General features: G+C 45.5%; 1 protein-coding gene across 3 annotated transcripts; it reads left to right on the top strand.

Moving 5' to 3' along the window:
- The first annotated feature begins 11747 nt into the window (after positions 1-11747).
- On the top strand, positions 11748-24307 carry CARM1 (coactivator associated arginine methyltransferase 1). 3 transcript variants are annotated; one of them, XM_075272590.1, is made up of 16 exons: positions 11748-11887; positions 14437-14559; positions 14718-14824; positions 15068-15172; positions 15258-15368; positions 15450-15627; positions 17380-17470; positions 17554-17635; positions 17710-17795; positions 17877-17966; positions 18046-18183; positions 18260-18349; positions 18424-18536; positions 19177-19254; positions 22782-22850; positions 22957-24307. In XM_075272590.1, exons 1-16 carry the CDS (start codon positions 11755-11757, stop codon positions 23091-23093), a joined length of 1731 nt encoding a protein of 576 aa, XP_075128691.1. In that variant the 5' UTR covers positions 11748-11754; the 3' UTR covers positions 23094-24307. The 3 variants fall into 3 exon arrangements, with proteins under 3 accessions (XP_075128691.1, XP_075128690.1, XP_075128692.1); XM_075272589.1 differs by having other exon boundaries at positions 19177-19329; XM_075272591.1 differs by lacking the exon at positions 22782-22850.
- The last annotated feature ends 359 nt before the right edge of the window (positions 24308-24666 follow it).

The raw sequence follows: 24666 nt of genomic DNA, 5'->3' as shown, positions 1-24666 counted from the left end.
TATGTTCCACCTTAATGTTTAACACAAAACAAACACACTCACCTTCCAACTCTCCCCCGCTCTCTCCGCTCTCACTCCACTCACATAGTTGTAGGCCCGATGTGACGTCATCACATCGCGCCTACACATGCAGAAGCCGGAGCGCAGCGGTAAGTCAGAAGCTGAGCTGTGATAGTTCCTGCTTTAGTCGCCTATGTATTCAGCTCATTGGGGTCCGACGGACGCCAATGAGCTGAAATCAGGACAGGCAAGTGCTGGGGCGGGCAAGTTCTGGGGGGCCCCCAGAGGCTCTGTGGGCCCCGGCACTTGCCCGATTATGCCATGTGCTGACGCCGGCTCTGAGCCACATGTTTGAGACCCCTTCTATATATGGTACACCAGCAATCTTCATGGTGACATACTATTGGTCATTACGATTTTCTATCTCACAATGCTCCATTCTTAGGAAGACATGACAAGATTTCTTCCACTTCCCATAACTATACGCATGAGGTTTCTGCGGTTTCCTGTTCGTGTTACACAAGTGAGGCCACCATCGCAGCACGCAGAAGAAGGAATCCAGAGTGGTGACCTGCCTGACACGCTGTGTGCCCTTATACTTACCAGAATATGTGATTTCATGGAACTGAGAAATGACTCATTTCTTAAAGGGATATTGTCATGTACGGGCTGTCCTAGCATGTGACGCAGGTGCGGATGTCAGGGGTCAACTCACTCCACCCACTCAATCTTGCGCACACCCTTCACTCTGCAAATTGTGCCTAAATTGCACCCCAACACAGTCCACACACCCCAAATACACACTGCCACCACCACTGACTGGATGGGCTAATCAGAAACCGCACTGACACATACAGGAGTCTCTCATAAAGGTAATGGGTTCACAGCGCAACACAAAGAAACCTTAAATTTAACAATTTAACCCTAAAAGAGTTCAGTGCTGTATATATAAGAAAAGATGACAAAATGACACAAAATGCAAACAGTTTTAAAATAAATGGGAGAAAAACAGCGTCTTGGGTCCCAGGAAGCTTAGAAGATCTGCTCGGATGGAAATAGAGTCAGTTCTCATAGATGGACATGTATTCCCATGTCGCATACCAGTCTTCGCTGCTGTAAATCTTCTTTCTTCCTGCTTTGTTGCGTCATTGGTGGGCGGGGTTACATATTGTTGCACACCTAATGAACTAACACTGGTGTGGTTGGGGGGTTTATATTCTTTATTCACTTTATCTGTAATCATAAGGGACATGCATCAATATGGAGAGTAGGACCTCCCTTCTTCTTGCTATCTGAGGTGCACTACAATAAGTGTCCCACCAGAAACACACCTCTGAGATACATGGTCCCACTCTAGTGTCAGATTACAGGACCTGTAAACTGCTAGTCTGACACTAGGTAATATCCAAATTTTTGTGTGGTGGATCTTTCTCTATATATATCTCACATTCTTCCCCACTAAATTTTTTTAATTCAGAAATTTTTATTGGTTTTCAAAATTTAAGGGGTACAGAAGAGAAAAGGGGAAACACAAGAAGGGGGACAAACACAAAAACATAAATCAAAGAAAAAAACATATTACCTAGAATTGGTCAACAATAAACATTTGCTGTCATATCAATCATCAGACGAGACATGTGTCTATGTAAACACAAGTCTCGAAAAACCATAATGAGAACACAAATTCTAGAGCAAGGGAAATATCAGGATATAGAATGGGACTGGGGGAGGGAGACAGTGTTTAATGAAAAACAAGCATATTCAGAGGCCTGAGTACGTTATTTCAAACAGACCAGGTTAGGGAGGCAAGTAGTAAAGTAGTGATAAGTTTATACAGTATGACCTGTTGACCTAAGGCAGGAGACCTAACTGTTTCGGGATAGCAGCCACGGGGACCATATTTTCTTGTATCTGTCAAAAGTCCTATTGGACCATCCAAGTAGTTCTTCAAATCGTGAGATTTCGTGGACCTTAGCGGACCATTCCTCAAGCGACGGTGTAACGGGTCGGAGCCAGTATCTGGGAATAATAAGCTTGGCAGCTGTCAGCATCTGTGTTGCTAGGACGTCTCTCTTTGGAGAATATGTCTCATTTGGTAGGGCCAAAAGTATTGCTTCTGGAGGGAAGCGAAAGGGTTTCTTGGTTACATCTCGTATCTTTTTTATGACGGATTCCCAAAAAGTAGCGATGAGTGGACAGGACCACCAAATGTGCAACAAAGTCCCGGTATGGGCTGAGCATCTCCAGCATCTATCATTATCAGCCAGGCCTCTGCGATACATCCATTCGGGGGTCCTATACCACCTAGATACCACCTTGTAGTGCGTTTCTTTCATCCTAATGCAGGTGGAGAATCCCTGAGAGGAGTTCAGCGTCTTCCTGATCTCGTCATCCGACAACTGGATGTTTAGATCCATTTCCCAACTATTCAAATAGGCTGGTTTATATTGGACCAAAGGAGAGATGAATCTTCTAAGTAGGCTCGATATTTTACGCAACATCGTGGTCTTAGACTGTAGTAGTTTCTCGAAGACCGTTGGCTCAGATCTGATCCTAAACTTCACCTTTAGTTGTTTACAGAAGTACTTTAAGTGCTGACAATGTAAAAATGAGATCCGAGACAATGACCCCAAGGGCATTTCGGGGCCTCCTGAGGGCTCTGTTGCGTAGGCCAGTAGATCCTTGAGAGGTATGGCTTTCAAGTGCAACCACAAGTCATCATAAGGAGTTTGTGGAGAGCCTAGCAATGCTGGAATAACACTTGGAGGCATTAAGGGTGAGGGCGTCGGAGCAAGTGTGCGGCCATAGTCTCTCCAGACTTCTAAGGCACCTCTGAATAGTGGGTTCCTGGCACTTACTGATTTAAGAATTTTTGGTGGGAGCCAAAGGTTTTGTAGGTCAGCAAGAGAAGGTGCGAACTCATGTGGGTTAATCGGATGAGTGAGATGTGCCCACCACCTGAGTTGGATTGCTTGGTAATACTTCCTAACGTCGGGTAGGCCAATTCCTCCCTGAGATCTGCTTTTGGTTATCAATGACCACGGAAGTCTTGGGGGTTTTTGTTTCCACACAAAGCGGGAGAACATGCTTCGGACTGAGGAGAAGAAAGATTGAGGCAAGTAGATTGGCAGCATGGACATTTTATATATAATCTTAGGAAGGAGATAGGTTTGCAAAAGATTTTTCCTGCCAAACCAAGACAGGGGTAGGTTTTGGAACGAGTCAAGATCCTTTCTAAGTTCTCTTAAGAGAGGCAAGAAATTATGCGCATAGAGATCGTCAATGCGTGGAGTTATATTGACACCCAGGTACTTTAGAGACGATGAGGCCCACTGGTATGGCGAGGACTTTTTTAAGGGGCTGATATCTTTCTCCGGTAGGGAGACATTTAGGATCTCTGATTTTCCTAGGTTGGCTTTATACCGAGATACTTCACCAAAATGAGTCAGTTGTTCTGTTATTGCCGGGAGGCCGCGGTCGGGGATCTTCCCCACTAAATTAATGTCGTCCTCGACATTCCGCATTTCCACAATTATGTGGGTTGTCTTAAGGTACTTTAGTAATTGAGAACAATCAATTGGTGGTGATATCTCCAATAGAGGTCAATGCCTCATTGTGACATATGTTCCTATAAAATGTCACAAGTGACTTCTAGGTCCGTTGCTAGCTAAGAGACCTAGAAGAGCCAATGTTAGCACTGGTTCTCAGTAGTATTGGACCACCATGCATAACAATGCTACTACAATATCTGAACCTCATTTTATGAGGTGGAGATTGGTCAGGTCTAATTTTTGCATTAAATACGACCATATGACCTTGTAACCTCACAGTTTCTATCGCTAAACAACTAGAAACATTGCCAAATAAACAAACTAATTGTAAACGTAACAGTGCAATTGCTTTGAAGGTAAATAGTCTTTATATCCGCTCACAGTTCTCCAGAAAATATGCTGGTGGTAGGTACCATTCAGGTTGTTTCTCTTGGCCAATGGTTTTCACTACCTGTTTAGCATGAAAACTTCTTGGTACCCTACTTGGTTCTCCCATGGTATCATAAGTAAGTGTAACCGGCCTTCGCCTTTCTCTCGCAACAGAAGATCTTTTCAAAGTCTGTTGTCCTGAAATTTCTGTTTCTTCATCTGTTTCTGGGTCTGTTGATTCAGATTTCTCCATCCATACTTCTTCCTCTGGAGTGGTTGCAGATTCCTCTGATGACTTTTCTGACTCTGACAGTAGACCTTCAGGTGATGCCAAGATCTCTGATGAATTTTGTGGTTCAAATTCTGCTGCGTCAGGATTAAGTTTACTGCCTTGTGCTGTATAGTTATCTGTTGTAGGTGAACTTAATGAACACATTTCATCTTCTTCATCAACACTATCAGTTTCATATCCTACATGTGATGTTGGTTTTGATCGCTTTGCTTTGGAGGATCTCTCTTGGCTTAACAATTCAGCAGTCTGCTGTACATCTGGAAGATAGTCACAAGATAATAACAGATTACGGTGCAAAATCCTTGATCTGTTGCCACCTGACTCTGGTTTTACCTCATACACTGGACTGTTTTCGTGTTTTCTTCTCACGACAACATAAATCTTATCTTCCCAATAGGAGCGAAGTTTTCCTGGTCCTCCTTTCTCATGTAAGTTCTTCACTAGAACTCGACTTCCTGGAGTAAGTTCAGCACCATGACTTTTTTGATCATAGTATTCCTTGCTTTTACATGCTGACTTCTTTGCTGTTTCTGAAGCTATTTTATAAGCTTCTGCCATTCTCTTTTTCCAGACTGTAACATAATCCGCGTAAGTTTTGTATTTCTCTGATACTGGAGTGTCAAACATTATGTCAATTGGAAGTCTTGGTGATCGACCATACAATAGGTAGAAAGGTGAATACCCTGTTGCTTCACTTTTAGTACAATTGTAAGCGTGGACAACTTTTGACAAAGAATTCTTCCAGTCTTGCTTTTCTTCCTCTGTAAGAGTTCTCAACATTGACAACAACGTACGATTAAAACGTTCAACCTGTCCATTACCCTCTGGGTGATATGGAGTTGTATGAGAATTCTGAATTCTGCAGTATTTCCCAAGTCTTGCAAATAACTGATTTTCAAATTCTCTTCCCAGATCATGGTGTAATTTTGTTGGAAAGCCAAACTTTAGAGCAAAATCATTAAATATCTTGTCTGCTGCAGTCTTACCAGACTTGTTTGTGGTAGCATATGCCTGTGCAAACCTTGTAAAATGATCCATTACAACAAGGATGTACTCATATCCTCCTTTGCATTTTTCCAGATGCAGAAAATCAATCGATACCATTTCAAAAGGATAGGTGGAGACAATGTTGTTCAATGGTGCTCTGGTTGGTTTATTGGGACGTTTGTCTTTTAGACACTTGCATTCTCTGGTGACATAATGCTCAATATCCTTCTGCATGTATGGCCAGAAAAAGCGTTCTCTAACAAGATTGACAGTTCTTTCTACTCCTAAGTGTCCCATTTGCTCATGGAGTTCTTTGAATACTGTCCTATGGTAGACTTTTGGCAGGACTAATTGTAAGTTATGGCTAGTCTTCCTATAAAGAATACCATCTGAATTGAGGTATAACTTAGACCATTCTCTGAATAAGGCAGTTACAGCTGGTGGTTCTGTTTGTCTCTCCTTCTTAGCCGGAAATCTGTTTTGATGTTTGTAGTGTAGCAGTCTCCCAATGATCTTGTCTTCTTCTTGTGCTTTTCTGATAGTTTCTTTTGGGAGCTGGTTAACGCTTGCTCTGAGGCTTTGTTCAGCTTCTCCAGCTGTACTTTCTACAGTTACAGGGCACCACCATGGCATATGTTCCTCCTCTTGTATCTGAACTGCTTGGACAGTGCTACCAATAGCTTCCATGCTGATTTCTTGGGAACATTCCTTCATATACTGGTCAGGATCTAGTGGCATTCTTGACAATCCATCAGCGTCTGCATTTGCTTTCCCTGGGCGGTATTTAATGCTAAAATTGAAGTCTGCAAGTTCTGACACCCATCTATGGCCAGTTGCATTTAATTTCGCTGTAGTGAGAACATAGGTAAGTGGATTGTTGTCTGTATATACAACAAATGATGGACTATAGTACAAGTAGTCTCTAAAACGGTCACATATTGCCCATTTCATTGCCAAAAACTCAAGTTTCCCCGAGTGCAAATGGTAGTTTTTCTCTGCTGCAGTAAGAGTTCTTGAGCCATAACCAATAACTCTCAACTTGCCATTTTGCCTTTGATATAGGACAGCACCAAGTCCTTCCTGAGACGCATCACAGTGCAGTATGAATGGGATGTTGAAGTCTGGATATCCCATCACTGGTGGCTTAACTAACAAATCAATCAGTCTCTCCAGGATTTCTTGATGATGGGCAGTCCAATTGATGGGCTGATGTGCAGGAAGTTGACTTTTTCCCTTCTGTTTGGATCTATCTCTCTTTGCTTTCTTTTGTGTGGGTGATGGTGAACATGGCCCTGCTGACAGTAGATCATACAGTGGAGCGGCAATCCGGGAGAAATTTTGAATATATGTCCGGTAGTAAGACAGAAAACCTAGTATTTTTCTAAGCTCTCCCACTGTAGATGGAGGTTTGTTTTTCAAAGCCATTACTGGAGCAATTTCTGCTGGATCCATAGTATAGCCATCAGCAGAGACACTCTTACCTAGGAACCGGACTTGTCTTTTGAACAGCTCACATTTCTTCGGTGTTAGCTTGATTCCATGCTGTTGGTAGCGCTGAAGCACAGTCCGTACATGTTCCACATGTTCAGTGAAAGACTTACTGTGAACCAGGTTGTCATCAAGATACGGTTGACAGATACTGTCTCTCAGTCCTTCCAAGCATTCTTCCATGCTTCTCTGAAATTCCGCTGGAGCTGAGCTGAGCCCAAAAGGAATATGGATCCATTCATAAAATCCCCAAGGTGTTATAAAGGCTGTCAAAGGCCTACTGGATTCTTCCATAAATCCTTGGTGATAGGCTTTCCCTTGATCAAGCACAGAAAACCATGAACTTTCTGACAAACTATTCAGCATATCTTGGATTCTCGGTATAGGATGACGGTCAGGAACTGACTTCTGGTTTAGTTCTCTATAATCACAGCAGAGTCTCAGGCTACCATCTCGTTTTCTTACACATACTATAGGAGAAGAGTAGGATGATTTTGACTTTCTAATCCATCCTCTATTTATCAGGTCTTGTAGGTACTCCTTCACTTCGTTATGAAGCGGTTTTGGCACCGAAGTATATGTCTTTTTAACGGGGGTGGTGTCTTTTAGATTAATCTTTAATTGGAGTGATGGAATACATCCAACATCAGACTCATCTCTGGAGAAGGCATGACATTCTTCTCTTAACATCTGCCTTACTATGCACTGTTCATCTGCATCAAGATGATCCGTAGGAACCGGAGGATCCCATTCCTCTTTAACTGAAGACACTTCACCCTCTGCTTTGTCAACATTTTCCACTGTTTGTATGTTTGCAGTCAGAGAAGAAACTTGAACAGGTTTTATGCAAGCTGGGTATACCGCTTTGACTGTTTCCAAGTGACCCAACACGGTTTTTGGATCCAGTACAATATCATGTTTAGTGGGGTTCATTACTGGAATGGTTACCCGAGCATAGTTGTCATAAGGTACAATCACAACTGTCTCATCTGTATATATTCCCTCTGGTAACTGTGCAGTGTTACTTGGCACAAAGAGCTTTTCCTGGTTCTTCTTATGAGGTCCCACATGGACACCACACTTGACACCCATTATAGTACCTGCAGGAATAATGGTACGACGTACTCCAGTTCTTACCTCCTTCACAAATGTTTCTGCTTGGCTCACTTGGACGGCTTTTACCACCATCTCTGCTCTTCTTGTCGGCAGTGAAAATGATGCAGCCAGTGTACTCACCAAAGATGATGAAGGGATTTTTCTCAGGATGACTTCCTCAATCACATTATATCCAATGATTGGCTCTTCAGCTACATTATTGTCACTGGATACTAGAAAAGGCACCAGAAGTTCTATGTTGTCATTACCAGAGGACAGCTGGAAGGTTACTTCTATCCAACCAATGAAAGGAATTTCGGTCTTGTTTACCGCTCTCCCGCATAATGGTTCAGAGCCTAGTAATTCTTCCACTGCCCTTACTTCTGTTTGAGGAAGGTACTGCTGCCGCCAACTTTCATTGATGATACTTGCTTGAGCTCCAGTGTCCCATAATGCCTGAAGAGGAACCCCATTTAGTTTACATAGGACCATACACCTTTTTCCTATTAAATTGATGAGTTTTCTTTGGCCTCTCGACACACTTTCACTCATCTGTAAGTTAGTTGTCGTGCACTTCCTAGAGGTGACTTGCTGTATACTGTTCTGTTGAAGCTCCAGTTGTTGGATACGATCACATACATTTTGGAAATAAGTATGTAGCAGATTTTCTTTGGCTTCCATACCTGAAGATGGTACTTTCTTTGGTTGGGACTGGGGCTTGGCACAGGTTACTGATTGTCCCTCATCAGCAACCTCCTGTCTTTTAACTGTGCAGATCTGGGTGCACAACATCCCCTAGCATAATGTCCTTCTTTACCACATTTGTAGCAGTGGCGACATGTATGACCTTGATTTGATGTCTTGCAGGCCTCACAAATTGGATTCTGCTTATTTCTGGAAGTTACTTGGGATGAAACCAATCTTGGTTCTTGAGAAGTCTTAAGTAACTTTTTTCAATTCTGACATCTCATTCCTCAGTTCTTTCACAGCCTCCTCCCAGTTTGTCAATTCTGTATCTCCTGAAGGTGGAACTTTCTTTGATTTTAGCGTAGGTGGGGCGGTTTGAGTTGTAGATGACTCTACTTTTGTAAGTAATCCTTGTTGTGTGGTACCAGCCTGCATTTCGCCAAGTTTGCTGATTTTGCTGGAAGAGTACTTCTTTAATTTCTGTTCCCTCTCTTGTTCCCAACTGGCAGCTTCATTCATTTTCTTTATTAATACGTCATCAGTGACAGTGGGATCATCCAAATAAGGTTTCAATTGGAATTTAATGTGTTCACTGAGCAGTCCTGTTCCTACTGATCTCAGGAATTTCCTTTGAATCAAATCCGTTTCAATTTTTTCCTCTGCTCCCACTTCTCTAGAGGCAAAAAGAAGTCTGTCCTTTAGTTCTATAGCCCTGAAGAGGAAATTTTGAGGAGATTCTTTGCTGTCTTGCGAGATATTTACCAGCCGGTGGTATAAGTCCGAGTTGCTCTCCTCCTTGTAGTGTCCTTTTAGGATAGTCTTCAGCTGTGGCAGTGTTAGATCACTTTTCATCTCTAACATATTTCTTATACTCAGGCCGGGGCTTATTGCTTTAACTACTGCCTCAATCACTTCTAATTCAATGTAGCCCTTTTGCAGTCCCATGTCTATCTGGTGCATGAGATTTGTGTAAGACAGTTTGTCTTTTTGACCTCTTTCACCAATTTGACCACTAATTTTAAAGTCTTTCCGTATTGTCATTTCTGGCCACATGTTCTGTGGAGAAGTCCTGCAGTACGTCTCTCTCTCTCTGACACCTCTTGCTTTGCTTGACTTGATGTCTCAGAAACAAGGGCTTTTTCTAACAGTTTGCTAGATTCCTGGAATGCTTTCTGCAAAGTAAGGTACTGTGCCTTTAAATCTTCCAATTGAGTCTGGGTCTTAGTCTCTTTTGCCTGTGCCCCGACCTCTGCCTCTGAATGCAGATCTGTAATGAACTGTTTGCACTTTTGGAGGAACAGACAGGTAACATCTTCATCCTCTGTTTCTCCCACTTCATCAAGCAGTTTATTGATGGCATTCAGCAGGTGCCTGCGGGTTCTGGCTTTGGAGATTTGCTCCCCTGGCACTTTAAGATATTTGCTAACAGCACCCAGTTCATCAAATGTTAGATGCAGCAAGGACTCACTAATGTCATTAATACAGCTCTCCACATCCATTGTCAGTCTGCTGGGCAGGATCTCACTGAGGGGACACTCACAGGATATCACTGAGATGGCTGCACTGTACAATTGGTTCTTTTCTATCTCTTATTGAGTGAATTCTGCTCTGTATCTTCTATGAATTGTCACTCAATCCCATCCTCGTCGCCATTTTTGTTGCACACCTAATGAACTAACACTGGTGTGGTTGGGGGGTTTATATTCTTTATTCACTTTATCTGTAATCATAAGGGACATGCATCAATATGGAGAGTAGGACCTCCCTTCTTCTTGCTATCTGAGGTGCACTACAATAAGTGTCCCACCAGAAACACACCTCTGAGATACATGGTCCCACTCTAGTGTCAGATTACAGGACCTGTAAACTGCTAGTCTGACACTAGGTAATATCCAAATTTTTGTGTGGTGGATCTTTCTCTATATATATCTCACAATATGCAAAGCCAGCGGCGAGATGCCTCTGGCCCTGTGTGCACGCTCATAGATAGTGAGACCAGTATAGCCTTCACAATGCGAATACAGACCCGGCATCCGCTGTAATAGAGAGGCGGATGCCGGGGAGTGTAGACGCCGGCACAGATGCACAGGTGCCTGCAACATCGCTATGCTCCTGCCCTGCATGAAGCCAGCAGCGGCAGGAGCTCCTGTTATTCCGCTCCTCCGCCCCCCCCCCCCCCCCTCCGGAATAGCAGCATCGCTCCTGCCGCTGCTGGCTTCATGCAGGGCAGGAGCATAGCGATGTTGCAGGCACCTGTGCATCTGTGCCGGCGTCTAACCCTCCCCGGCATCCGCCTCTCTATTACAGCGGCCGCCGGGTCTGTATTGGCGGCCCCTTCCCCCCAAAGGGTAAACTACCCCCCCCCCCCCCCTCCAGGCTCGCTCCCGTGCACTTAGCCCCTCCTCCCTCCCTTCTCAGAGCAGCAGATACATCACTTGACTTATGACCAGATAAGTCAAGGAATGTGTCAACAAAGAAATGAATAAAGTAAGATAGTGGACAAACAAAGCAGTTTTGCTGAAGCAATGTATGTAGGAAAAGTCTTACATCCACATTATCAAGCAGTACAGATAGGATCCTTGTGATGGGACAACCCCTTTAAGGCTTGTGTTGAGCCCACCTCCCTGCCAGGTTGCCCCTCCTCCTCTTACTCCAGGAAAGCGGGTGGGGTTAAATTTGCCCCATACCTCTTTCTGTCCTTTGAAGGTTGGGAGGTATGGTCACCTGTCCTGTACCTAGTGAAGGGCCTGTAACATAGTTTTGGAAAGGGAACATGTTTTATTGCATAGTAGACATTCCCTATCAGCAAACCAATGTACCCAGAGAAAGCCCCCACACAACACAACTCCTTGTACATGTTGTCCTTGGTCGGGTTCACACCCAGGATCCTGGGAAACAGTACTAACCACTGAGCCACCATATTAAAGGTTTTCATGTAGTGATCAGGGCTGGCTGGCATGTGGTACAGTATCTCAGTAATGGGTAGTGGGTGCCATTTATTTGGGTTTAATCCTCTAATTGTAGCGGAAAATCCTCCAATTGGTGCAGGAACGTGTAATACCACCGATCACCTCAAGGTGTCCTCAGCACTCCCTTCTGCCATACAAAGCGTCTATGACTTTCCGCTGGCTATGCCATTCCCAGTTCCCGCCAGTAGATGTCTCCCGCGGGCCTCCCGCCTCCCCCCTCCTGACCACTGGGTGCCGCTGTGCTGCCTCCATCTCCCGCTCTCCTCCTCCTCCCCCATAATTCCTAGCGCCGTCCTCTCAGCCCGCCTCTGTAAAGATGGCGGCGGTGTCGGTGTTTCCCGGCGTGCGGCTCCTGAGTATCGGGGACGCGAACGGGGAGATTCAGAGGCACGCGGAGCAGCGGGAGCTCCGGCTGGAGGCGCGGGGAGGAGAGATAGCGCTGTACAATGGTGAGTGATGGGGGAGGGGAGGGCTGCAGTGCGCCCTGAGCGCTATCCTGTGCGCCGCTATGGGAGGAGAGGGAGCTGGCTCATTATATATGTATAGTAGCACAGCCCTGTATATAGCACCCTGCTGCCTGTGCTGGCCTCTGTATACAGTACTATGGACATTCTAGGCAGCTCTGGCAATATGGCGCTAATTTAATTGGCGTTGCGATCAGACTGGCGCCGTACTGGAATCCGCCCCCGCGGTCCTCGTCTCGCCCATTGGTGTAATATACAATATCGGCGCGTATGAGGATAGGGGCTTGTTCACACTGGTAGACTGATCAGGTGAATGGGACTGATCCAGAGATGTCACATGTGAATACGTCCTTATACAAGGGACGGGGCTCCAGATGACATCATCGCACTGTCAGCGCCCCGGACCCTGTATAGACAGAATACTGCTCACAGCGGAGGGTTTGTTACAGTTGTATCCGGTCCCCAGAGCTGCAGTGATGTCAGTCTGCTACAATGTATCAGCGCAGGTAAAATGTATTGAGACAAGTGTAGCAAACCCTCAGCTGTGAGCAGTCTTAGTCCCCATTCACACCTCTGAACGGAAACCTAAACACGTTAGAAAGCGGTTATCTGGGAAACCCACGGATCCCATAGTCTATAAAGGGCTCCGAATCATGCGGAGAGAGGAAAGTGCTGCTTGTAGGACTGATACATTGTAACGAACCCTCAGCTGTGCGCAGTATTCTGTCTATACACGGTCCGGGGCTCTGACAGCTAGCAGAGATCTTGATGAAAGGTATAAAGTGTCAGGAGGTTTTGTGAACGTAATCTGGCATCTGGAGGGTTAATCCACTTCTCTATAAGGGGCCCCTACAGTCCTGGGGCCCCTCTACTTATCTCCATCTGCTGTGGCCCTCGAGCAGCACCTAAACCGCGTCTCTTACCAGGGACTGTGGCTGTCAGGGCATGCTGGGAGTTGTAGTCTTTAATAGAGGGACATGTGTGAGAAGATCCTTCACTACAACTCCCAGCATGCACACTTGTATCAGATCTCCCACAGAGGTGACTGGAGCATGCTGGGAGTTGTAGTTCCACGACTAGAGTGCGCTATGGTGGAGACCCCTGTATAGGACACATGGATGAGAAAATCTTCTATGGGGCTCTGAAACCGTCAGCACTACAACTCCCAGCATGCACACTGGCTCAGCGGCCCACTATAGCATGCTGGGAGTTGTAGTCTTTAATAGAGGGACATGTGTGAGAAGATCCTTCACTACAACTCCCAGCATACACACTGGCTCAGCGGCCCACTATAGCATGCTGGGAGTTGTAGTGTCCCTGTTTTTTGGCCGCAGCTTGCTCTCTCCTTATGGATTCGCTGTATCCTCTGGGTATTGCCTAAGGCTTGTGGCCAGCAAATAGTTAAATATGTCTTAGCCCCTGGTCATGATATGGCCCCCCTCCTCTAATACCGCCATCGGCCTCGGCTCAGCTGCTCCATCTATGGTCCCAGGACCCGGCTCCTTTCTCCCTGTGTAGCGCCTGCCCATTGTCCTGCTCCGCAGGCCTGAAATCAGGGGGATTTGTGCGAGTAGGTGGGGGAGCCTCATCCTATTGTCACCAGCCTGGGGATAGAGAGACCCCTCGCTGGGATTTTGTGGTGGTCTCACAAAGACTTTCCTTCCCCGTGCCCCCCGGAGACTAATGACTCTGCCCAACCTATGAAGCCGCCATTGTTATGGTAATGAGGTGAGGTTTTATCTTTGTGTCCCGGAGCACAGATGCCGCTCGGCTGAGTGATGGACGCCATAGACCGGGCCATTACCTGGCACAGATGCCGTGTCGCTGTACAGCCAGCACGTGTGGGGGACCCCCAGTACAGGACTAGTGGGGGCCGTGTCCGGGCCTCAGCCCTGCGTCGCTCTGCGTCTTACACATGTCTGGATATGAAGGGCGAGATGCCATTAAATCTATTACTGGGGGTGCTGACGTCCTGCATCTCCAGTGTAACCTATAAGCCAAAACAGCGCCACCTCTGTCCACAGGTAGTGTCCGGTATTGCAGCTTATCTTTATTGCAGCAATACTTCTGGCAGGAGCAAACCTATTTTCTCTTTAAAGGGGACTTGTATCCTTATTATCTCATCATTTTGTGATCAGCCATCGGACCCCCAGCTTGTTGGAAGAGGCCGCAGCATTCAGATAAGCACTGCAGCCTCTATACTGTATACCAAGCACAGCGCTGTACACTGTACAGTACTCACATGAATGGGACTGAGCTGCTGCTGTACCATGTGACCAATGAACGTGACGTCATGGCCGCTGCTGGGGTCCTAGGTGTCAGATCCCTACCACTAGATTTGGCAAAAAAATTGATGTTGGACCCTGTTTACACAATTAAGATCCCTGGCGGAATTGACCGCACACAATGCAATCCACGACAGAGCCAGGCGGTTAGGAAGGTCTTATGTGGCCTTTAAAACCAGAAAGCATGACGTGGTGTGAACGTTACCTTCTACCTGTATAACGTCTCTTCCTCCTCCTTGTCTCCCCTAGAAAATGTCTGCGTGTTCAAGTGCACGGTCGGCTCGGAGACGGAGTGTAGCCGCGTGGGGAAGCAATCCTTCATCGTCACCCTGGGCTGTAACAGTGTCCTGGTTCAGTTCGCCACCCCGGCAGGTGCGGCCTTACATCCATTTTTGTGGATTTAAGTTTCTTGCTTGTACATGTACATTTGCCGTAATCACAGAATGGAGCGCCACCTAGTGGCCAGGATCCTAGCTGTATACAGACTGCACCAGCAGGTATATAACAATATTCTCCGGTCTCCTTTGTAGATTTCTGTTCCTTTTACAACATCATCAAGAACTGTCGGAGCTCAGCCGGCGACAAAAGCGTGTTCAGCGAGCGCACGGAGGAGTCTTCAGCGGTGCAGTACTTCCAGGTATGACGCCATATAGTACAGTGCATGACTGACGCCTCTGACTACGCAGGGTCTGTTTGTAGTCTGGAGACCTTCAGGTTGTTTTCATTGTAGATAATGGAGCAGTATAGAAAATGTAGTTGTTTCAGAATAGACCTTTCCACATCACTAGGATATGTAATGTACTACCGCCACTCCCATCCGCTCTGCTGTATATGGACGTCTGTAGTATTGATCTTACTGATGTCTGCCTCTCCCCCGCAGTTCTATGGTTACCTGTCACAGCAGCAGAACATGATGCAGGATTACGTCAGGACCGGCACTTATCAAAGAGCCATCTTGCAAAACCACACAGACTTCAAGGACAAAGTGAGCAGTAGGACACTTGTCACAAAAGCTAGCACTCACTCCTTTGTCAGAATGTGCTCTAAGTCTTTCTCCTCTCTCATATCAGGTTGTGTTAGATGTTGGCTGCGGCTCCGGGATCCTTTCCTTCTTTGCGGTGCAGGCCGGTGCTCGTAAGGTGTATGCTGTGGAAGCGAGCACAATGGCGCAGCACGCTGAGGTGAGCAGAGAATGACAACGTTGACGGTGTGTAGTGATGTGCATGGTGCTTGTTACTAACCCTGTCCTATCACCGCTACAGCTTCTGGTGAAGAGTAACAACCTGACTGATCGTATAGTGGTCATCCCAGGGAAGGTGGAGGAAGTGTCTCTCCCAGAGCAGGTGGATATTATTATATCTGAGCCCATGGGATACATGCTCTTCAATGAGCGGATGCTGGAGAGTTACCTACATGCAAAGAAGTTTCTTAAACCCAATGGTAAGTACTAGGCAATGGGAAGTTCTATTCAGGAATTTGAACATCTTCAAGATTATATCTACTATAATACTGCCCCCTATGTACAAGAATATAACTACTATAATACTACTCCTATGTACAAGAATATAACTACTATAATACTACTCCTATGTACAAGAATATAACTACTATAATACTACTCCTATGTACAAGAATATAACTACTATACTACTCCTATTTACAAGAATATAGCTACTATAATACTACTCCTATGTACAAGAATATAATTACTATAATACTGCCCCCTATGTACAAGAATATAATTACTATAATACTGCTCCTATGTACAAGAATATAACTACTATAATACTGCCCCCTATGTACAAGAATATAATTACTATAATACTGCTCCTATGTACAAGAATATAACTACTATAATACTGCCCCCTATATACAAGAATATAACTACTATAATACTGCTCCTATGTACAAGAATATAACTACTATAATACTACTCCTATATACAAGAATATAACTACTATAATACTGCTCCTATGTACAAGAATATAACTACTATAATACTGCTCCTATGTACAAGAATATAACTACTATAATACTACTCCTATGTACAAGAATATAACTACTATAATACTACTCCTATGTACAAGAATATAACTACTATAATACTACTCCTATGTATAAGAGTATAACTACTATAATACTACTCCTATGTATAAGAGTATAAGTACTATAATACTGCCCCCTATGTACAAGAATATAACTACTATAATACTGCTCCTATGTACAAGAATATAACTACTATAATACTGCCCCCTATGTACAAGAATATAACTACTATAATACTGCTCCTATGTACAAGAATATAACTACTATAATACTACTCCTATGTACAAGAATATAACTACTATAATACTACTCCTATGTACAAGAATATAACTACTATAATACTACTCCTATGTACAAGAATATAACTACTATAATACTGCCCCCTATGTACAAGAATATAACTACTATAATACTACCTCCTATATACAAGAATATAACTACTATAATACTGCTCCTATGTACAAGAATATAACTACTATAATACTGCTCCTATGTACAAGAATATAACTATTATAATACTGCCCCTATGTACAAGAATATAACTACTATAATACTACTCCTATGTACAAGAATATAACTACTATAATACTGCCCCCTATGTACAAGAATATAACTACTATAATACTGCTCCTATGTACAAGAATATAACTACTATAATACTGCCCCCTATGTACAAGAATATAACTACTATAATACTACCTCCTATGTACAAGAATATAACTACTATAATACTGCTCCTATGTACAAGAATATAACTACTATAATACTGCTCCCATGTACAAGAATATAACTACTATAATACTGCCCCCTATGTACAAGAATATAACTACTATAATACTGCTCCTATGGACAAGAATATAACTACTATAATACTACCTCCTATGTACAAGCATATAACTACTATAATACTGCTCCTATGTACAAGAATATAACTACTATAGTACTGCTCCTATGTACAAGAATATAACTACTATAATACTGCCCCCTATGTACAAGAATATAACTACTATAATACTGCCCCCTATGTACAAGAATATAACTACTATAATACTGCTCCCTATGTACAAGAATATAACTACTATAATACTGCCCCCTATGTACTCTTCTGTACTACTCTGACCCCTGGCTGATTTCCTCTTTCTCCAGGTAACATGTTCCCTACAATCGGAGACGTTCACCTCGCACCGTTTACAGATGAGCAGCTTTACATGGAACAGTTTACAAAAGCCAATTTCTGGTGAGTCCTTCTTCCCTCCGGTCCTGTCGCCTCTCTCCTCGCTGTCTCTTGCCGGTTACAGCCTTTAATTACCTTTCTCGCAGGTATCAGCCATCTTTCCATGGTGTGGACCTCTCCGCTCTCCGTGGAGCCGCCGTGGACGAGTATTTTAAGCAGCCAGTTGTGGTCAGTAGATCGGCGCTGTACGTGGCACGGGCTGGTTTTGGTGTTTCACCCGTTAACCCCGTTCTTTCTTACAGGACACCTTTGATATTAGAATCCTGATGGCCAAATCTGTGAAGTATACAGTGAATTTCCTGGATGCCAAAGAGACGGATTTGCACAGGTAAGGGGTTGGGGATGTTTTGGGCTTCTCTGTGGGTGCGGAGGGGTACAGAGTTGGTAATGGTGGTCTCCCCTTCCTCAGGATAGAGATCCCCTTCTCCTTCCACATGCTCCACTCTGGACTGGTACACGGCTTGGCCTTCTGGTTTGATGTGGCTTTCATTGGATCCATGTAAGTAGCGCCATCTAGTGGGGACATGTCTTATATCGGGCCATACACAGACTTCTCACCCTTCCCTTCCTGCCTCCAGAATGACTGTCTGGCTGTCCACGGCCCCCACTGAACCCCTCACCCACTGGTACCAAGTCCGCTGCCTTCTGCAGTCGCCGCTCTTCACCAAAGCTGGAGATACGCTGTCTGGAACAGTTCTGCTCATTGCTAATAAGAGGTAGGAGGCGCTACAGACCTCAATATCCCACCCTGCACTGCGCCCTGCTGACATGACTCTCTTCCTCCTCCTGCAGGCAGAGTTATGATATCAGTATTGTCGCTCAGGTGGATCAGACTGGATCCAAATCAAGTAATCTGCTGGATCTGAAGAACCCCTTCTTTAGGTTGGTGTGTCAGTCTTCGAGTTTTATTCTTCTTGTACTTTGCAGCCGTGCAGCTGAGTGTTTATGTATTGCAGGTACACCGGCAGCACGCCGTCCCCTCCGCCCGGCTCACACTACACCTCCCCATCTGAGAACATGTGGAATACAGGGGGGGGCTATACCATGAACACAGGAATGGCCATGGGAGGTGAGTGCTGGGCTCTGCCCTCTACTGAGAATGGTTTAGTCCGTGCACTTGGAAATGGAGGAAGCAAGGATCTCCAATATAGCTGCACCTAGGGGGCTTACTTTTCAGCTGGGGGGTGGTCCTCATTTTCAGGGATCCTGTTCTTATGCTTCTTTGCTTCTGGGCAGTGCTATCGACAGAGAACGTACTGATCCTAGAGGTGCCGGGGCAAGTAGGTGTCCTGGCCAGGGGTCTGTGTAAGGGGCTGGGGTCTCTAGCTTTACTTAGATCTGGGGTGTGGCCTGTAGTTAGTTTGGGGTTTTCGTATGTTTGGGACTTGTATGAGTTTAGGGCCATGTAGGACTTTGACTCCCGTCACCTGAGCAGAGATCACCATGCTGCCCTGCCACTCGCCCTAATGTAAGTGAATGGGGTGGCATTGAGACCCTTGGGGTGCTGTGACTTGGAGTCCTAAAAACATCCAGAGGTGCTCGATCTTCTTATGACCCTCGGGGTCTCTGTGCGGATCCAGTCACTTACATTATAGAAGGGTGCTGCAGCGACCTATGGTCGTAGGTTTGCACGGTTTGTCCCCCTGATGTTGCCATGTATACGCCATTGCTTCCTCCTGTACTTACGGATCTCCTCTCCTTGCTCGCAGGCATGCCCACGGCGTACGATCTCAGCAGTGTTATAGCTGGAAGCTCAGGCATCAGTCACAGTAACCTCATCCCTCTAGGTGAGCAGCCAGCGGTCGCGTGTTCTCCTGCATCTCTGCGCCCGGAGCCCCAAGACCTGACACACGGAACCTCCAGTAATACCACAATCTCCATTCTCTCATAACTTCCCCTCCCCCATGGCTGCAGCTTTATCCTCCTCTACATTCAATGTTGTTCTACTGCATGTCCATCATGGGGGCAAGTATAGGGCTGGTCATGAGTTACCCCATAATAACCACCCACCCTCACCTCCTAACCATCTCATAACCCATTAACACACGTCTCCTAGCCATGACCTGGTCACCACCCCCTGAGGGGAATAACCCACCGCCAGTAATAGCTCCATAACAGACCCAAGTGGACGTAGTCACCAGATAGTGGTAATATCTGTAATAGATCATTTCTATAGTCGGTGTCTACCTCTGAGCAACATAACACATATACATACATATAACATATACATAAGCTATAGAAACAGTCAGAAAAACTGTACACACATGTATAACACATACAATTATACACACGTACACAGTGACTGCACCAGCAGAATAATGAGCGCAGCTCTGGAGTATAATACAGGATAAGTAATGTAATGTATGTACACAGTGACTGTACCAGCAGAATAGTGAGCGCAGCTCTGGAGTATAATACAGGATAAGTAATGTATGTACACAGTGACTGTACCAGCAGAATAGTGAGCGCAGCTCTGGAGTATAATACAGGATAAGTAATGTAATGTATGTACACAGTGACTGCACCAGCAGAATAGTGAGTGCAGCTCTGGAGTATAATACAGGATAAGTAATGTAATGTATGTACACAGTGACTGCACCAGCAGAATAGTGAGCGCAGCTCTGGAGTATAATACAGGATAAGTAATGTAATGTATGTACACAGTGACTGTACCAGCAGAATAGTGAGTGCAGCTCTGGAGTATAATACAGGATGTAACTCAGGATCAGTACAGGATAAGTAATGTAATGTATGTACACAGTGACTGTACCGGCAGAATAGTGAGTGCAGCTCTGGAGTATAATACAGGATAAGTAATGTAATGTATGTACACAGTGACTGTACCAGCAGAATAGTGAGTGCAGCTCTGGAGTATAATACAGGATGTAACTCAGGATCAGTACAGGATAAGTAATGTAATGTATGTACACAGTGACTGTACCGGCAGAATAGTGAGTGCAGCTCTGGAGTATAATACAGGATAAGTAATGTAATGTATGTATACAGTGACTGTACCGGCAGAATAGTGAGTGCAGCTCTGGAGTATAAGTCATGTAGACAGTGACACTTACACTAATTCTGTATGTAATGTTCGGAGGTGAGCCATCACTTTAGGTTTGATAAGCCACAATGCTGAGTCCTTTCATATGTCACATACTTCTGGATTGTGACATTTTCTTGCCTTCTATGAGCAGTTTTCTTGAGCTTCCTGTAGTCTCTAGACCTGAGCTCAGAGTTGTCCTTGCGGTCCCCGTGGGTCTATACAGGGTCACTGAGGACTGTTCACCTTTGATCAGCTTAGTAGACTTTCTCCAAGAATGATGAAGTTTGGAGGCTTCTTGGAGCCCGGTGACATAGTGACGGCCCTGGCCGGGTGTATCCCTCCGGTTATACACTCTGTTCCGGCCTACTCCGCTTATATCTCTGTAGGGTCCATCTGCTCCTGCCAATCATCTGTATTCCCGCCATCATCTCGCCCAAGGTGCCGGTCATGTCTCTAGACATCTCAGGCGCCCGTGTTACGTCTCACCAGACTGACTCACTAACTGCATCACCAGAGCAGGATCCATTTGAGCCTCATCGTAAAACACTGACACCTCCATTGTGACCGGACTAACCATGTAATGCAATGTATATGAATGTGAATACAGCTTTATGCTCCTCCTGTGTGTGTATGGGGGTATAAGCAGCTGCCAGACGCTCATAAGAAAGCTTTGTATGCCTCAAGGAGCCTCACGGTTGCTTATAGCTTATACATGTTACAGGAGTATTTGCTTATAGCTGTGGTCTCCAACTTATGGCTGTCCTAGTATCTGCCTTCTGGGAGTTGTAGTCCGGCTGCAACGTGGAGGACACTGCTCTATGGCTTCCTTATATGACTTTGATATGTTTGTCTTGTGTTTTGCTACCTGAGGAGATTCTCCAGTTCTATTATCTTCGAGGCGTTTTCATCTCCCAGTCATGACAATGGGGCCTCCCTTATAGTCCATATTAGAACTTGAGAACTCCTTCTATATATCTTTGGGGGGGGGGTTGTTGTTTACAGGCTTGACGAATGGTTTTGCACTTTAAAGGAGCGGTCCGATGGCAAAATTCATAAGCAGTGGTATGATCCAGTGTTAGACATGGCTGCTTCTTACCAAAAACAGCACCACATTTGTCTACAGGTTGTGTGTGGTATTACAGGTTGGTTCCATTTCGCTGAATGAGGTTGCGCTGCAGTACCAGATACAACCTGTGGACAGCAGTGGCGCTGTTTAGGAAGACAGTCAGGTTTTTCTAATAATCCTAGACCATGCTTTGGAATTTGGTAATAAAGTGTATAGGTTTTCTGGTAAGCAGTGATGTGGCCCAGCAAGATAGTATAGCAGGGCGCTCCCTTCTGAGGCTTGTGACTAGTGACGCGTCAGAAGGGGCACATTGGCCGACTCACAGGAAGGGAGGAGGGGGAGCATCCTGCTGTGTGAGCCTGTGACGCCTACAAACTTCTGGGACAAGGTGACCTCATCTGCAGTCATATGATCTGGACATGTCTGAGGATGAAAGTCTTAGAAAGTTTTTGGTTTTAGGTATACTCTGCTTCCGACTCTTTGCCATCAGACCTCCCCTTTATCAGTGATTATATAAGTTGCATTTAGTGATATATATGGGGGGGGTATTTCCTAGCACTTCTACCCTCTGAGCCTATATGGGTTTAGGTGTACAGTGACTTATAGGCATCCTGTGAGTTCAGTGGACATCAGACTAGGCTTAACCTACGAGGACGTTGCAGATGTTGAAGTGAACCGGTCAGGTGATGTGTGCTGCCCTATCACAACAGGGTATGATGGAGAAGCTATAGGGTTAAATGACCTGGTAGAGACAGGAGAGTCCTGCTGACCCCGTCCACGCAGATTTCCATGGACACTGACTCAATCATCGTGATTGTGAGCGGGGTCAGCAGGACTCTCATTGTGCGTACGAGGTGTCCTGCCAGGATTTACTATACTCCAAACTATATAACCCTATAGAGGGAGAGAAGCTGAGCTCTCTTATAACCCTATAGATTGCAGAGCTCCTCTTTTCTCCCACCTCTAGTATACCCTGCTCTCGGATAGGACAACGCTCCTCACCCGTCAGGTTCCCTTTTAGGCAGAGACTGCGTAGTGACTTCGATGGTTGCTGCAAGTCTTATTGTACAGCCACGTCTTGTACCGGACGGGCTCGCTGTGCAGCCTCTGCCATAGTCGAGTCCTCTACGCATCTTATTGTGGGGAAATGTCTGTCCTGTAACCTTCCCATTTCCATCCCCACTTCCTCCCCCGTTTCCTTGCAGCTAACACAGGAATCGTAAATCACACCCACTCCAGAATGGGATCTATCATGAGCACAGGGATTGTTCAAGGTGAGGCTCTACCGCTCCGATATCGGCCACTTACGTTGTCTCCCAGTCTCGTGGACCCTATAAAAACTTTATTTTTTTTGTCTTGTTTTTCTTGTTCCCCCCGCAGGATCGGCCACAGGACAAGCTGGTTCCGCCTCCTCCACCCACTACCCAGTCAACAACCAATTCACCATGGGCGGCCCGGCCATCTCTATGGCTTCCCCCATGTCTATCAACACCAACACAATGCATTATGGGAGTTAAAAGCCGCTTGTCCTTTCCCCTCACCCCCTTTTTTTTTTCCCCGTCCTACCTCTTCCCTCCCCTCTTCTTCTCTCTCTGCCTCTCAACCAACAGCAACAGGAAACCAAATGACGCAGAGACGTCTCTGCCCGCTCCTTCTCCCAACCCTCCCACCTGACATCCGCACCTCTGGGTTCCTTAGATGCCCATCCGCCAACTTGGTTTGTTGCCCACGCAGCGGTCTTCTAACTCCAGTTTCTGTCATAACGCAAAGCGAGACGCTTTCTGACAATGGACTTGTACATTTTTGCGTTTTTTTTGTTTTTTTTTAAGTACTTCAAATAAAATCTCATGCAGTGTCATATACGAAGAATCGTATGGGCAAGTGAAGAATCGGGACTGGCCTGTGCGTTCCGGAGAAGAGGGGAATCGTGTATCGCTCTTTCCGCTTGTGCAGGTGTCATAATGGACTCTTATACTCCCACCCCCCCTCTGCATTGCTGTGAATTAGTATTGTATCATTAATTGGAAAGTAAAGGGCAACGATGGGGGGCGAGAGATGAGCATCAGGATCTCGGGCTGCCCCTCGCTGGGGAATATTTCACATTGCAGCCAGCATTCATTTTCTGGATTTTAAAAATTTTTTTTTTCCACTTCTATACCCCCTCCCCAAATATTTGCAGTAACCTCATTGTCGAGGCAGAGCCTAAAGCCACCATAACTCTACGCCGCGGCCTGTGACACTACATCTTTGCATGTCTCATTGTCTTGGGCAGCTCCGAGGCGATGGAAGCTCCTCGCCTCGCTCTTCTACAGAATAGTCTTATTTGCTTACAGACGCTGCTCGACATTGTACAGTCTATGGACAGCCTTAAAGTAACGCCCATCGTATGGCCACCGCGGAGGCTGCCATTTATGAACTGACATCAGAGTCCCAGCTTGTTGATTGGTTAAGAACTAGTGACATCATCATGGCCTAAAGCACTGTGTCTCCTCTTATGCTTGATACCTTTTCACCCCCCTAATGACTTGATGGCCCTCCAGCGGGTACCCTGCACCAGTGACTGGGAGAAGTAGGTGGGTGGTGACCCCTCATTTGTTTCATTCTCCATTGGTATTAGGCCCTGGATGGATCTGACTACCAGCCTAGAGCTTTGAGTTTGTATCGGCATGCATATATAGTCCGGAGGGTGTACTGTAATGGTGTAGTTTGTGAAAGGTAGGGTTGACTTTTAAGGGGGCGGGCGGGTGGGAGGGAAGTACGGAGATTGTGCTGAAGCCTTTTTGTTCTTTCTCCTGGGGGCTCAACTTGAACTTTCTCTCTAGATAGGAAGACATTTTTGTTTTGCCGCTTGAGCTGTACTGTTTGGCCACGACATCAGTATTTGCAACAATCGGGTCATCATGATCCATATTCCCTTTTATAGTCTGTTTCTTTAGTGTCTTGGTCTGGGTAGACCGGAGACGGATGAAATCTCAAGTCCTGGTGGCCTGGGTTGAGTCAAGACAAAGAAGCAGGCAGCGAATGAATCCTTGGAGGTGGAGTAGCAGCCAATGTTCCTCGGGGGTGGGGCTATAGGATGTTAAATGTGAA

The sequence above is a fragment of the Leptodactylus fuscus genome, chromosome 5 (assembly GCF_031893055.1).
Source record: "Leptodactylus fuscus isolate aLepFus1 chromosome 5, aLepFus1.hap2, whole genome shotgun sequence".
NCBI classification, from domain to species: domain Eukaryota; kingdom Metazoa; phylum Chordata; class Amphibia; order Anura; family Leptodactylidae; genus Leptodactylus; species Leptodactylus fuscus.
Note: the sequence above shows the minus strand (reverse complement) of the source record. Positions and strands in the feature narration are given on the sequence as shown.